The sequence below is a fragment of the Dendrobium catenatum genome, unplaced genomic scaffold, assembly GCF_001605985.2.
Source record: "Dendrobium catenatum unplaced genomic scaffold, ASM160598v2 fragScaff_scaffold_998, whole genome shotgun sequence".
NCBI lineage: Eukaryota > Viridiplantae > Streptophyta > Magnoliopsida > Asparagales > Orchidaceae > Dendrobium > Dendrobium catenatum.
Genome location: NW_021319460.1, coordinates 1,679,894 through 1,695,585, shown reverse-complemented (window position 1 = coordinate 1,695,585; position 15,692 = coordinate 1,679,894). Strand labels below are relative to the sequence as shown.

The following is a 15,692-nucleotide window of genomic DNA, read 5'->3' as shown; positions in this document are numbered from 1 at the left end:
TTTCCTTCTTCCTTTCTCTCTCGAAGTGGCTATAAAATTGCTTGATTTTTTCTTGAATTCACCCATGGTAGAGAGAAATGAATTAAACTTACTGAGAGAGAGAGGAAGCTAAAGAGAGAAACTAGATAGCTTCATACATAGGGAGAGAATGTTGATTAAGATTTATTGATAGGAAAATCTCAGGAATCCGGCCCTATATCTAATAACTCTAAGAGAAAATAATTTGCAAGGTTGTTTTAATAACAACCAATTAATTAAAAGAAGAAAGATATTAAAAATGGTCTTTTTAGTCTCAAACGTCTAAAGTGCTCAATTTAGTCCATTGACTTGTCAAATATAATTCAAAATAGACCTTTTGTTTGATTATTTTGAATCATATTTAAGGAATCAAGTGACTATTTTGGATCAATTTAGAAGAGTAGGGTAACTAAATTGTACACATTAGATAGTTTGGGACTAAAAAGACTCACAAATAGTTTATAAACCATTTTAACCTTTTCCTCAAATAAAAATTTATAGAAAGAATCCAGAAAAGCAGAATAATCAAGAAAATGCTATAATAGTCTCAGATTATTCTTAATGTTTTACTGGTAATGCATTGTTTTTGTTGTGAAGTTGTCATGTGCATATAGCAATGTTGCTAACAAGACCAGTACAGCAAGAAATTGCTCTTTAAAAGCTTGCTGAAACATAAAAAAAAAAATTTGTCGCTCAATTTCATCAATAAATCAAAATAAGTTCCAGGTGGATTCTTCTAACATGGCCGCACAGTTATTCCACATTAGTTATAAGATATATTTTCGTTCAATACAGCACAACGATAACTTGCAAATTACTCTCTCCTAAACATCTATATAAAAATGTTGAAAAATTAGATATTACCTTGATCTGGTTGATGAAGTCACCCTTTCTTATAATACCTTCGTATATTCTGGCAAAAACAAATTAATAAATAACAGATCTAAGAATTAGCTTTTCATATTTAATACTGAAAGTAATAAGTTAATAAATATACAAAGGAAATGCAAAACGGGAAAAATAAAATTGTTAGACATACCTTAAATAAGTCAACTGGCCAAAGCGACCCTCTTCTAATTTGAAAGCCAGAGCAACAAGAGGTCCAGCTGGACTTCCAGATAACATAACCTTCAACAAAGAATAAAGAATTGATAATACAGATAACTTCAAAGAAATATTGGCATGTCAAGCCTTCCATAGATAGAGAACACCATGCACCTTCTCTTCAGCCATGTCCTGGCCCAGGGCATGATTTTCAACTTCAGTAGGACAGGGCAAAAAGCTAATTACCCCATCAAGAAGAAGTTGTACACCCTACAAAAATCAAATTGCATCCTATCATGGATTGGACAAATTTGTGACACGATGAAACATGAAATTTTAAGAAATTTAAGCAGCATAGAGGAAAAAGATGGTTCTAAGAAAAACAATAGGTCGTTTAGCACCTTGTTCTTAAAAGCACTTCCCATATAAACGGGCACAAATTTTTGTGATACTATAGCCCTACGGATAGCCATCTGAAATGATAGGACACAAAACATTTAAATGGTAGAAAGAATACATGATCATAAAAGAATTTAAAATAGCATTCAGAAATATAGAAATGTGAACTTCAATTAAATCAGAACACTCAAAAATAAGGTAAAACAAATAAATATATGAAGCAGGACTTTAATCTTCAGATAAGATGTACAAAATAAGATAGAATTATGAAATTCAGAGCAATTATTTTGAAAGAAATTACAGAGGCATGCAGTGTTTAATGCACAGCCTCCACATGGAGAACAGAGAAATAGATGCTAAGTATTTGAAGGTCATTTTAAATCAACTTTCCGTATAGGCGCTACATTATCGTCATCATAGTCCTTAGAGATGTGCCAAAGAAAATTCAAAGACCATGATGCAAAATTAACCAAAACATCTACGAAAGAAAGTTTTGAAGCAGTGAGTTTGGAACATATTTTAACAATACCTTGAGGTCATCTGATGATATGGGCTGATCATTAAGAAAAGAATCAGCAAGCTGATCATCAACTTCAGAAACAACTTCTATGAGTTTCTGTCGCTTTTCTAAGACCAACGCCTCAAGATTTGAGGGGACATCAGATGCAACAATATCCTCACTGCAAAGACAACAAGAATACTAAAATTGCATATAATGATATTTTCAGGTATCAAAATTAAAACAACATAAGCGGGAAAACATCAGTGCTCTGTATGTCCTCATGCTATAACATACCCATTGGATAAATGAAAATAATAAGCTTTCATTTCAACAAGATCCACAAGACCCTGAAAACTCCTCTTTCCAATCCACTTAGAACTTGAACAGCTGCAGCATGGTGCCGAAGCTTGGATCTTGCCTGAAAAATTTACATCTGCATCAGGACTCTGTTGACCTGCTGCATCCAGAATTACAAATAGAGTGAACTTGAAACCATATTACATGTTAAATTAAGCAAATTCAAACCTTCAAATGATTACAAATTACTTTCCTAATACTACTCAATTGCCATAAACCATTTTCTTTAGTTCTACTCGCATAGTTAGTGATGCATAGGGCCACAGACTCCATGTCTCAAGAGTATTCCGAATTACAAATAGAGTGAACTTAAAACCATATTACATGTTAAATTAAGCAAATTCAAACCTTCAAATGATTACAAATTCCTTCCCTAATACTACACAATTGCCAGAAACTATTTTCTTTAGTTGTACTCGCATAGATAGTGATGCAGAGGGCAAAGAAATAGACCTTATACCACATCCACAAGTGGTATGTAATAAAATACAGCACTTGATACAAGGATCTATAAAGATATAAGACTGAATGAATGACCAAATACTCAATCCAAAGAAAACAATGAAAAACAAAAGACAATTAAGTGCCTCAACAGCAGGTATAGTTGCTAAGCCCATGACCTATGACATTTCAAATTACAATAGACTATTAGAAGCAAACATATGTACCCTTCCAAATCCTTATCTTTAGGAAAAATGCTCTGATGTCGAAGCATTATACCCTAAACCCTAAGTTCTTCGTTCTTCCAAAATGATTGTTCTCATTTTCCATGCCAATGATTTTCATTTTCTAACCTATTGTCTTCATTTTTTTTAGCTTAAGCAAGCTGGAAAAAAACCTCAAAAAATTCCATCCACATAAATAAAAATCCATGTCCCCGCAACCTGCTAGAACTACCAATCTAGATATTCCTCCAAGTTCCAGAAGTTCCTAGAAATGATTAATCTCTTCTCATTTATCATCTACAAGTATTACAACTTATCCTCCAATTTCTTTTTTCCTTCATTAATTTTTTTCTGATAAATTCACCGGATTAAAAAAAAAAAACTTCATCGACACAGACCTTTTTTTTTTCATCAACCTAAATGGTTGAAATTCATGGACACAGACCTGAACAAATGATGCATTTCATCTTAGGTTTTAGATTTTGCTAATGCAAATCTATAATGAGGTCACTATGTGATCTTTGACATTGATGACCATCGATGATGTGGGATCTCCAACCATGACATCTTGTAGGGGTTGTCAATCAGTGTTACGGAACTAATGGAAACATTTAATTCATAAATGATGACTGAAACTTTATGTACAAGACTGCATGACTTACACTATTTGGGAATGGGAAAAATCCTTGGGTCTAGTAATTTTGCACCTTCCCAATAGAATTGGAAAACATCCAGATCGCCTGAAGTGGTCGATCAAGCCTATCTTAGTCATCTCGATATCCTTTATCAAGCATGTTATTAACTTCAGTAAACATTTTCTATTGAGTAATCAAATTATTTGGGCTGACTTACCTCTAGATTATGTCAAACTTACACAAACGACTGGGAGGTTGAAGGCTTAGTGGTGTAGTTCATGGGGTTCTTTTATTTCTTGCTAAGAGTTGTTGGCCGGTGGGCCAACTTTATGATAAATCATATTTACTTGAACTCCTGAGAACCTAGTAGACCAGGTGCTTGTTTTGAAATGTGTTGTGCTATCCTGTTATATGAGATACTACCTTTGAGTTTAGGGTCTCCCATACTCACCACATTCCTAATGAACTATGTAAACTTATCGACGAGCATGTTGAGTTCTTTTTTTTTTTTTTTTTGAATAATATCATTAATCAATTTGTTCCATATCTCATCGGTGGCAGCGATTCATCAGATGACAAGCCAAGTATTCGGAGACCTATGTACAATAGAGGCCAACAATACATAGGTGATCTGCTTTTTGGGTTTCTTTTACGTTTGTATAAATATTTCAGATTTCCATCTAGTATTTCATCAGTTGAAAGATATGTTGGTTATTCAAGGTTTGCTACGGGATAAAAGAAACATTTTAGTTGAGAAAAAACTGGATATTTTTATAAAGATAATTGCACATGCTCACGGTTACACATAGTTGTGCGAGTTTTTCAACACTCACTCGAAACAGTTAGGCGGTACTTTAAAGTGGTCCTCTGTGCAATAGTTTACTTATTTGATCAATTCATTAAGTTGTTAGACGCAGAAGCAGAATGTCATTCCTTTGTAAAATGTTTCCCTGAGGCATTTAATCATGAAATATCTATGGCAAGCACACGTAAATCTCTATATTGTTAAAGTTAACATCATTAATTTCTCAAAATTAAAGTTCTAACATATTATCCCATTTACAGGTAACAAGTCATCAAAGTCACTCAATTGGATAGCTGTGGGCTCCGAAAATTCGGCCTCGGCCTCCACTCGCTTTTCTTATTCGGTGAGGGAGTTTTAAAGAACTATGTTCCGAGGTAAATTTTGGAAGGCAGATGGGTTTGTAGATAAGACACTACCCAGATATTTCGCCCTCATTTTGCGAGGACTTTATGATCTGAGTTCTGGTTTCCTATAGGCGCAAGCCCCTATAGTTAATTACCCCTCCCGATCACGAGAGAGAACTTTCGATTAAGGCTAGTCGTCGATCAGATAAGTATAACATACGTGTTATCTGGCGTATAGTAGCAACAATGGTTTAGGTATTGAAAATTGAGTTTTTGGATTGGGAATTTGGAGATTTTGATATTCAAAATAGAAATTGCACCATCTTGTACTTAGAGCAGATGGTGGGGGAATGGATGATGGGCCCGATCAAGATCCCATGGTTCCGTCGTCCCGGGCCATCGTGGTCCCTGGTCTACTTAGTTAGAGGAGGTAGTCGACTCAACCTGACAGAAGGATCCTTGTCGGCAGCCATGAGTTGCTTCGTCCAAGGGGACCTTGTAGACCGGGGTTGGGTATTTGCCTAAGGGGATAAATTTGAATCCACCTTAGCTAACAGAGAGCTTTGTGCCCTATCAATCATATCCTATTTATTCATATCTCAAGGATTTGATACCAATAAGGAGCGTATCGGCGCTGGCCATAACCGGTATTTCGTGGTGCCATTTGGCGGCAAAAACCACTCGGTTCAGAGGGCCCCGGGTCGTCATAACTGTTTATCCTGCGGTGCCATTTGGCGGCTAACCGCCGATTAGAGGACACGTACCACGTCCTTACTGGCAGGAGATTGTTTTGAGAATGGATCCTAGTGATATTTTCGACTAGGCATTTTGCTCTTTATGAGCTGAAGTAAATCTTGATTTGTCCACCCCGGCAAACGGTTGTGGAGGGCGGATGGATTTTTCTTTAAGAGTTGATAGATAGATTTCAATTTTAAATATCTTGAATTTTGGGATTGATTTTGGATTTTTGGAGTATTTGTGTGGCATTTGAAAGTATTTGAGAACCCCTCCGGTTGAGATAGGCAATCAACACGGCCATTATCGGGGTAACCTTGAGGTTACTTGAAAAATATCTAGATTTTGTAGATGTTTGAGGGCATTTTTTAAATATATTGTGGACCCCTCCAGTTGAGATAAGCAATCAACATGGCCATCATCGGGGTGTTTGGGGTCATCTCCACTTTAGTTGATTGAACCCTGTCAACTCTGTCGATTTGTTGACAGAGGATCAGGTTTCATAGGCTTTGTGCCTTTGTTCATGAATTTCCTTAATTTTAGGCATTGAATGCCTAAAAAGAATGTATTTAAACAAATACACCGGTCGCTACAACCGTGTATCTATTTGATAGTTCGAACCCTATCGACTCCTATTGATTCGTATAGAAGGATCGGGTTCTTTAGGCTTCATGCCTTTGTTCATGAACTTTCTTTGTTGAAGGGCCTTAAAGGCCGAATATGAATATAGTAGACGCCTTCTGTCTGCTTGTATCAGTGTTGCAGATCCGGTGGTGATGCATTGTGGATCGTAGACGCCTTCTGTCTGCTTATATCAGTGTTGCAGATCCGGTGGCGATGCATTGTGGATCGTAGATGCCTTCTGTCTGCTTGTATTAGTGTTGCAGATCCGGTGGCGTGGTGTTGTAGTTGTGGACGCCTTCTGTCTGCTTGTATCAATGTTGCAGATCCGGTGGTGATGCATTGTGGATCGTAGACGCCTTCTGTCTGCTTGTATTAGTGTTGCAGATCCAGATACGGTGGCGATGCTGTGGATCGTAGACGCCTTTGTCTGCTTGATATTAGTAGTTGCATTAATCGGTGGTAGTTTGAAGTTGTAGATCCGTAGACAGCCATCTGTCTAGCTTGTATATGTGTTGCAGATCCGGGTGGCGTAGACTAATTTATGGATGTCACTGAGGTATTTCCTCATCTTGACATATAAATTCCCTTTTCTCATCACCGGGAGATTTCTTCTGGATTTTTGGATATATTGTGATAGTGAATATCGTCCTGTTGACTGCCGTAATTGGAAATAAACAAAAATCAAATAAAAAAATCGTCACCGGCTCTCTTGGCACTCGCACGAGTCGCCGCCCTTTCGCACAGGACGGGCCCATATCGCAGTCGTTCATCGCACGCCTGCACGGGCGTTAAAAAAGAAACGACCAAGGAGAGGATATTGGGCTCATTACATCTCTCTCGCTGCATCTCCGTCTCGCACTCAATTTCTGCGCTCGCTCACCACTGCTCTCTCTGGAACAGAAGGAGATTACAACATTTGGTCGGAGAAAGGCAGAGAACCAGGAGCTCGCTGGCTGTGAGAAGGACGGAGGCTCTTTGCGTTCTTTGGCTCATTCGACGAGCAATCTCTCATATTCCGTTGGATCGGAATTATCAACATTTTGATCGAACAAGAACAGGAGCCCGACGGCTGTGAAGAATAACTTCCTTCCGTTCGCAACCCTCTTCGGCCATTTCATTGCTGTTCGACTTCGCTCTTCTACTGGACGGATACTTCTCCAAGTCCGGACAACGGAAGTCTCAACATTTTGAATCGAAGAGAAGAACGGGAACGCTGTGATGTCCCCACCCCCCCCCCCCCCCACCCTCCACCTCTCACAGCGCTTCTTCGCGTATGGCTCCCCGAACGACTTTTCACCTATCACATTTGCATCGCAACAGGACAAGAGCCCGCTTCTGTGTAGGTAACTTTCTCCCTTGGCAAGCTCTTCGGCTATCCGTGACCAGAAGAGTGTAGAGGGAAGAGAGGGATTAAATGTTATTATATAAATTTAAATTAATTTTAATTATAATATATTTTAATTAATTATAAATAGTATACTAATTATAGTTAATTTTAATTAAAAGATGGTTATAATTTAATGTTATTTAATTATAATTAATACTAATTAAAAATCTAAGTTTATTATTATAACTTCTTTAATTAATTCTATTAATTATTATTAATTAATTAAAGTTAATTAATATTAATTACATCTAAGTTATTAAAAGATAAATAATTAATATAAAATAGTTTTAAATTAATAATTAATTAAAATTATTAGTTTTGAAAAAAAAAGAAGTATGCAATCCCTCTCTGCCTCAGATCCACGAGCCGACATGCGCGACAGTCGCCGACGACTCCCGCGTCAGGCCCAAAGGTAAAATTCTAACTTCAATCCCGTCCTCAGAGTTGCAGCGGACCGGAAGGAACACCTATATACGCGTCTTGTAGCAACGCGTAAGGGGAGGGAGCCGGTGCGAAGCCATACGACGAGACGGTAAGCCTATAACACGCTCTTGTAAGCGGCTGGTGGGGACGGTGCCTCGACCTCGACCGTTCGACCGGCACCGCGCGACTCTACCATAAGGTATATGATTATCAAATCATCTCGAACGTTTGCAGCGGACCGGAGGACCACTAATACGCGCTCTTGTAGCAGGTAAGGAGGGAGCCCGGTGCGGACGCATTGACGCAGGTGGGAGAGCCCTTATACACGCTCTTGTAGCGTGGTGGGGAGTCACTGCTGTTCTGATACGTCACTGACTGTTCTGTAACGGGTACTGCGGACAGCCCCATACACGCTCTTTAGCGTGGTGGGATGAAAATTTGTAACGGCCAAAGCGGTGTCTACGGACACCATACCATACAACACGCTCTAAGTAGCGTGTGGGAAGGCCCAAGCTCCCCAATTTTCCCCAAATTGGGGATATGCGGGCGTGCTGCCGCGAAATTTTCACTGAAATGTCGAAGACTTGAACAATAAGAGACCTTGCTTTGCAATAAACTAGAAGACCCGTACTTGAACAAATGCACAGAACTGAACCGAATACAGCAGTTGAACTCGACTTGAAACTCAAGCTATACGATATAAGTGGGGATTGTAAACTTGAATAAACTCAAGTCTGAATGAAACTGAACTATGGAATCGACCCGTCGATATACAAGCATCAGCTGAATCATATACAAGGGACTCAAAGCTACAATGAAACATTTGACTCAATGGTTTAGATGTAACATATACATTTGATCACTTATATAACAAATGTGACTAAGATGCAACAAATACAAACACACACGAACTCTTGTAGGAGAGATATAGCAATATCCTCGTAATCAAAATCAGGATATAAGCAAGTATGATGCAAGACTTCAATGCAATGTTAACTGAAGAATAATGCTGGACCTAAACAGTTCATAGGCGAGATCAGGTGAATCGTACCTGCAACATCATGATATCCGAATGCATGAATGATCCCTACAAGTGATCATTGGAAATCTCAAACTGAACAATAAAGACTGTTGATGAGATAGATAGTACTGGAGATAAGCATCAAAAGACCCAATATACAAACAACCCGACAATCCACCTGAGATTGGTGGACAGGTGGGCATGATGTAGGCAACAATAGGGGTCTCTACGAAGTACTTCAAGGAAGTCGTAGGGATACAACGTCCAACCTGCAAATCGCTACAAACATTGTGGATCAACAAGTGGGATATATACGGACACGACGATCCCTGTGGTAGCACAAGTATGTATCACCTACGACAAATGATGATCAAGATCTCACAGCATCGTGGTACAAAGACAAACCCGATGTACGAAAAAGAACACCCTCTGGAACAGAAGGGAAGAAATGTTTGAACAAATTAGAACCAAACTTCCTGGTGTTCAAAGTAATCTTCCCTATGTTCATATTCAGAAGGATATTACATAGAAAAAAATCCATAAGAAGCGTGATTAGAAAAGGATTACACAAGATGGAATACCTCGACATCCAAATAGTACGAGCAGATCGCAGATCACTACCTCAAGCAACAGAAGGGTCCTATCCGCGAATCACAGATAAGAATCTTCCCACTGGTTGCAACAAATGACAACAGAAGGGGGTCTATACTAAAATTACGCAGCACCGGACTGCAACCATATGACAAGCAGACAGAAAGGCATCTATACGATCTCGACAATGCACGCACCGGATCTGCAACATCGAATACAAAGCAGACAGAAGGCGTCTACAAATCATATCGGTTCCTTTAAATGGCCTTAACAAAGAAATAGAGTTCAATGAACAAAGGCATGAAGCCTTAAAGAACCGATCCTTCTATACGGATAATAGGAAGTCGACAGGGTCGACTATAAATAGATACACGGTTGTAGTGACGGTGTATTTGTTTTAAATACATTCTTTTTTAGGCTTCAATGCCTAAAAATCAGAAAATTCATAAACAAAGGACAAAGCCTACGGAAACTCGATCCTATCGTATAGCTTTGATAGGTCGACAAGGTTCAATACCCAACTAAATGAACCCAAACACCCCGATGATGGCCGTGTTGAATGCAGATCTCACCGGAGGGGTTCACAAATATCTAATCTCATTCAAGATTCTCCCAGAATTCAATCTCAAAGGCCCATTCTAATAATATTTAAAATCGAAATAAAAATCAATCACTCAAAAAAATTAAACCGCAACATTTAAAAAAAATCTAGCTCGGGGCCAACATAGTCGAAAATATCACTAGGTCCATTCTCAAACATTCTTGCCAGTAAGGACGTGGTACGTGTCCTCTAACCGGCAGTTTGCGCGCCAAATGGCACGCAGGATAAACGGTTATGACACGCGGGCCCTCTGAACCGAGTGGTTTTGCCGCCAAATGGCAACCACGATATACCGGTTATGGCCAGAGCCATAGTTCCTCCATTGGCATCAATCCTTGAGATATGAATCAATAGATATGATCGATAGGCACAAAGCCTCTGTCAGCTAAGGTGGATTCAATTGTCCCTTAGACAACATCCAACCCGGTCTACAAGGTCCCTTGACGAAGCAACCCATGGCTCTGACAAGGGATCCTTCTGTAGGTTGGGTCGACTACCTCTCTGACTAAGTAGACCAGGGACCACGATGCCCGGGACGACGGAACCATGGGATCTTGATCGGTGCCCATCATCCATTCCCCACCATCCGCTTTAAGTGCAAGATGGTGCAATTTCTATTTTAATATCAAATCAAAAATCTTTCCAAACCTAAATTTCCAACCCTAATAATGCTGCTACTATATGCCAGATAACACGTATTCTATACGTATCTGATGATGACTAGCCTTAATCGAAAGTTCTCTCTCGTCGATCGGAGGGTAATTAACTATAGGGCTTGCGCCTATAGGGAAACCAGAACTCAGATCATAAGTCTCCAAATGAGGGCGAAATCTCTGGGTAGTGTCTTATCTACAAACCCATCTGCCTTCCAAAATTTACCCCGGAACTTATTCGTTAAAACTCCCTCGCCGAATAAGAAAAAGCGAGTCGAGGCGAGGCCGAATTTTCGGAGCCCACAGATTTCTGGCGATCCGCTGGGCGCTTGGTTCTTCTCTTTCCCATCTTTGGCTGTCTAAAGATTCTATAGTAACAAGCCAAATCAAATTTTAAAATTTCCTGAAAATGAATTTTTTAAATAAGATCAGTGGAAAATTCATTCAGCAGGTTTTTAATTTCATGCTAACTCTCCTGCTTTTATTATGTTGTTCTGCGTTATTTCTTTGTTATAAAGCGTGGGGTGATGTATCAATTCTGATCACTAAACCCGTACCTTTGCATTTTTGTAGAATGGAAATGCAGGACACACCAATGACGTCCAACTGGGCACGAGGAGCAGGAATTTCAACTGGCACGCCTTTGATTGAAACTGGAAATACTGAGGAAGCCAGCCATCCCTTTGGTGGGCTCGAATTCTCAGCAGCTACTGCAGAGCTGCAGCGCGTCCCTGTGTACGGCGTAAACTCTGAAGAACTTTTCTGGAAGATCCATTCTGCAAGGACTGCTGCCAGAAGGTACTATCAAGGAAAGACCTCCTGTATTTGAGACTATCCAACCTGAGGCCCATTACTTGGCAAGAGGGTGTCGCTAGGAAGAAAATCTCTGTGGTGACTGCAAGCATCACCCACCGCCTGCCCGAGAGCCTGATGCACCTGCGGAGGTATGCATAATGAAGCTTCTTCATGGAGAAGGCTACTATATGAAGGCAAGGAGTGAAGAGAATGCAAGAGCTGGCGAGCTCAGGCAGTTACTGTATCAGTCCATCCCTCCAATCTGCAGCAACCGAATACAAAGATATATCCCCACTCAGAATAAGTTCGCATACTAAAGTGGATAAAAAGAAATAGCACTTTCTGGTGAGGCTCAAAGAATCTTTATGGGAGCGTAGCTGAAGTTCCAGCCCTCAGAAGATAAGAGAGCCCGAACTCTGTCTGACACGCGTACAACGTGTACTGACAGAAAGTAAAGCGAGAAGGGCTATGAAAAAGAAGTTCCAGAGGCACTGATTGTTTGAGCTGCCGAAGAACTCCTCCAAAGAGAGAGGCTATCGTCTGTTGTATAGCCAAACAAAGAAATTTACAACGCCAATTCCGCGGGAAGCCACGGGGCGTGACCCATTTGGACCACATTTGTCCAGAATCCGTGCCGAATAGGGCCAGCGGAACGGCAACACGTTGAGAGGCCTAAGCTCGAAAGAAAAAGAATTTTTGAAGAAAAAGATAGACCAGGCGTGACTCCGAGTTTTTCTGTTCCTCTCGGAGATCCGCCCTGCAAACAAAAACTCGTCAGAATGGGGGTTCAAAAAGGCCATACATGAGAAATTATAATGACAGTCGAACATCACTGGAGAGTCTTCCAGGAGGATCCCGTATCTCTCCACTTCGCAAAGAGGAGTTCAATTTCGATCGTAGTCACGCAAATTGAAGAGTGATCCTTCCAAGCGAGACCTGAAATTCAGTGGCGTCGTCGCTACCAGAATTCAGAGTACAGAAGAAGAAAAGAATAATACGACGTGCACTATGAGAGATCGAGTGGTTCGTATGGTCAGACCACGTACGATGTTGAAAGGAAGATGATGATGGTGATCGAAGAAGACAGCAATCCACAGCCGCGGGTAACGTGTTTATGACGTCGCAAAAGGGGACTAGCCATAATGGACCCAGCACAAAAGTAGCTCGCTCTTCTCAGAAGAAGGACGATGGGAAAAAGAAGAGGTCGGAAAGAAAAACACCTTCGCTGTCGAAAAAAACGAACTCACACTCAAGCCTGAAAATGAGCATCAGTGCGGCGACAGAATGAAGAAGAAAAGATAGAGAATCTCTTCAGATAAATATAAAACTGACGAGAATGATAAACTCAAATGACGGATATAAAGATGCAAAATGATGGCAGAAGAACCACTTTCTCGTGAGGCCAGACAGCAACCGAGCAAACAAACCCGTCAACCAGAAGACTTGGCTATTCATCAAAACACTCAAGAGCACCAAACCACCTAGAAGAGTGAACAAAGGTGTACTTGAAGAAGATGGCAAGAAAACTGACTGATATCAAACCCGCAAGCCAAAGATACTACAAAAATGTGAGCAAGAAGCGCACATGAGCCTAGTACTTACAGCGTCACAGTGAGAACAGGCTAAATAGATGAAAAGATTAAAGCCTAATCATACGCTGCTACAAGAACAAAGAAGAGAGCGGTAGAGTAAAAGGTCGCCGATAAAACCCATCAGAGTAAACGATCAGAAGTGAACATAATCAAAAGGGAATAATTCTGATGCACAAAAAAATTCAAATAATTTTATGATGGCAACAAAACAATCCAAGACAGAAACCTCGCAGCAAAATTCCACAAAAGCAACTTGTGGAAAACAGAGAGGCAATCGAAAAGATCACTGCTATTCAGCAGCAATTTCGATAAGCACAGCTTGAGATGGCACTTGCATTTCGAAATAAAAGTATGAAACCGAGCTACCAATGATTATCCTGAAAGACTAATCGCAGAACTAAGAGGCATTATTGTGAAAGATATTGCCAAGTAAGCAAACAGAGAAGAACTACCATTGCTGATCCACTCACCCTCAGCCAAAAGGACGAAGGCATGAATCAGATAACGATAACATAACAGCTGGCAAGACAAATCTCAGCATGAGTGCGAGCTAGCAGCGGAAGAAGAGCAATGCAGTTAAAAACTACGATAGGGCAAAAAACAATTGATGAAAAATAGACAACCTTCATTATGATGGAATTCAATCACACTTCCAGGAATCTGTATGAGAACAGGGGGCAAAATTATGAGAATTAAACTTATACACAAAGATCTGAAAGCATTAAACCCTGATAAAATCAAAAAAGCTAAAGCTCCTGATGCATAAAAGGAGAATGCATGTTTACTACCGATATATCTTCCGCCAAGACCTGATAAAAGGGATAAACAGGTAAGTGCTAATAAAATGTGGATAAAAGGAAAGACAAGCCAATGCAATACGAAAGAAAGCCAAAGAAGCTTAATTCAATCCTCCAACAAACTGGTTCCATTGAGGAGAATAGATAAACCTCGAGCCTTTCATGGTGGAGGAGAGCGCACAGAAGGCAACACACGGGAACTGTGAGAAGTTCCCGATCTCTGAAGGAGAAAATGTAAAGAATATTCACTTAAAGGGAGAGTGTCGCTAAACTATTTCGAAAGCACCAAGAACGGTCTAGAATTGCCAGTGATGCAAAAGACCTGCAGAGTCAAGCATAGTGACAGACCCAAACTATCTGTGATATCATCGGGTAGTTAGACCATACCAATTGAAGATGTTTATGCTTTCAAAGATTGAGTTGGAAAGATGTACAAAAGAGGAGAATTTTAACATTATTCAGATAATAGTGTTAGTTGTCGGAGGGATCCACCGGGTAGTCAGCTCCTCTTTCTTTCGTACTCCGTCTAAAGAAGCAATAACAAAAAAATATGTTCAAGGTGGAGCATATGGCAGACCTGTGGTCTCCAAGAGAAAACAACAAAATGCTGAAAACGCTGGAAGAGTTCCTGGTGTAATGTGGAAGTCTCCTAACTTGAGCCAGGTATTTGAACTTAAAATGGTTGCCTTCTGATACAAGCATCCCCTCATAAACGCAAACTGACAAGCCTAGCTTACATCAAAGTCTGGAAAGATCAAAGTCCAAGTCTTTCAAGAAGAAAGCCAAGTTGAAGAACCTATGGCGAGAAGACTGGCAACTGAAAAGGCTATTGGATGCTTGGGTGAATATTTACCCAAGACTGTCGGAAGCCTATCAAGCTTCGGTGATTTATATGAAAGAGTTAATTAGATGGAATAAGGAAAGAAAAAGCTGAGGGATGTCTCTTCCTACGGAGATATGCCGAGTATCTCACAAATTAAAATACAACATAGGGAGATATCGTTGAAATGCGCCCCTTGAATTTGTCCTATTGGGTAATCATGGAATTACAGTTCAGAAGAGATATATTGTTTCCCCGATGTGAGATTCCAAGAACTGCCAATAGTGTAGCTGCAATGAAGCAAAGGTGAAATTGGAGACGATTCTGAGTCCACCGGCGATCTCCGACGCCGACAATGGTTGAATTCTGAAGAAATAGCTTTCAAACAAGTTCTGAATCAGATGAGCGTAGCCAAGTACAATTGAAAATAGCAAAATACTGCCGCCATCCACAAAGAAAGGGATCCCTAATAAAGATAGGGAAAGAGATAATTACAAATGAGATATCCCCGAGATCCCAAGAAAATAATACTCTATTCCAAGGGGATAAGATTACAATATCTTATCACACTTGAGAAAGATCCCACCGGCGGAACTACAGTATTATGATGCTCTTACTAATGTCTAAAGACCTTCGAGAGAACTTGTCTCAAGCTCTCAAGGACCTCAAAGATATGAAGCATATTTGCTGAACGTAACTTGCATGAGTTCCATTTGCATTAAGTAATTGAATTCAGCAGTTTATGAGATGCTAAGTATATCATACCAAAGAAGCAAAAGTCGCTCAGATTCTCTTGAGGCTAGAGCATCAATTCTAATGCTAGCAAAGAAACGCACAAGCAAGAAAGATGAGAAGAAGCATGTAGGAAGAAAGAAAGCGACGCC

General features: G+C 40.0%; 1 protein-coding gene across 7 annotated transcripts in view; it reads right to left on the bottom strand.

The window, feature by feature from the left end:
- Positions 1–552: 552 nt before the first annotated feature.
- Positions 553–15,692, bottom strand: part of LOC110106655 (elongation factor G, mitochondrial-like) — a 53,612-nt gene continuing 38,472 nt past the window's right edge. For all 7 annotated transcript variants that reach the window (XM_028697799.1, XM_028697802.1, XM_028697801.1 and 4 more), the window contains 6 exons: positions 2,258–2,381; positions 1,991–2,141; positions 1,464–1,535; positions 1,237–1,332; positions 1,058–1,146; positions 553–931 (listed from right to left, as the gene is read on the bottom strand). In XM_028697799.1, the coding sequence (XP_028553632.1) occupies positions 805–931; positions 1,058–1,146; positions 1,237–1,332; positions 1,464–1,535; positions 1,991–2,141; positions 2,258–2,381 (659 nt within the window). In that variant the 3' untranslated portion in view covers positions 553–804. The remainder of the gene's footprint in view (positions 932–1,057; positions 1,147–1,236; positions 1,333–1,463; positions 1,536–1,990; positions 2,142–2,257; positions 2,382–15,692) is intronic.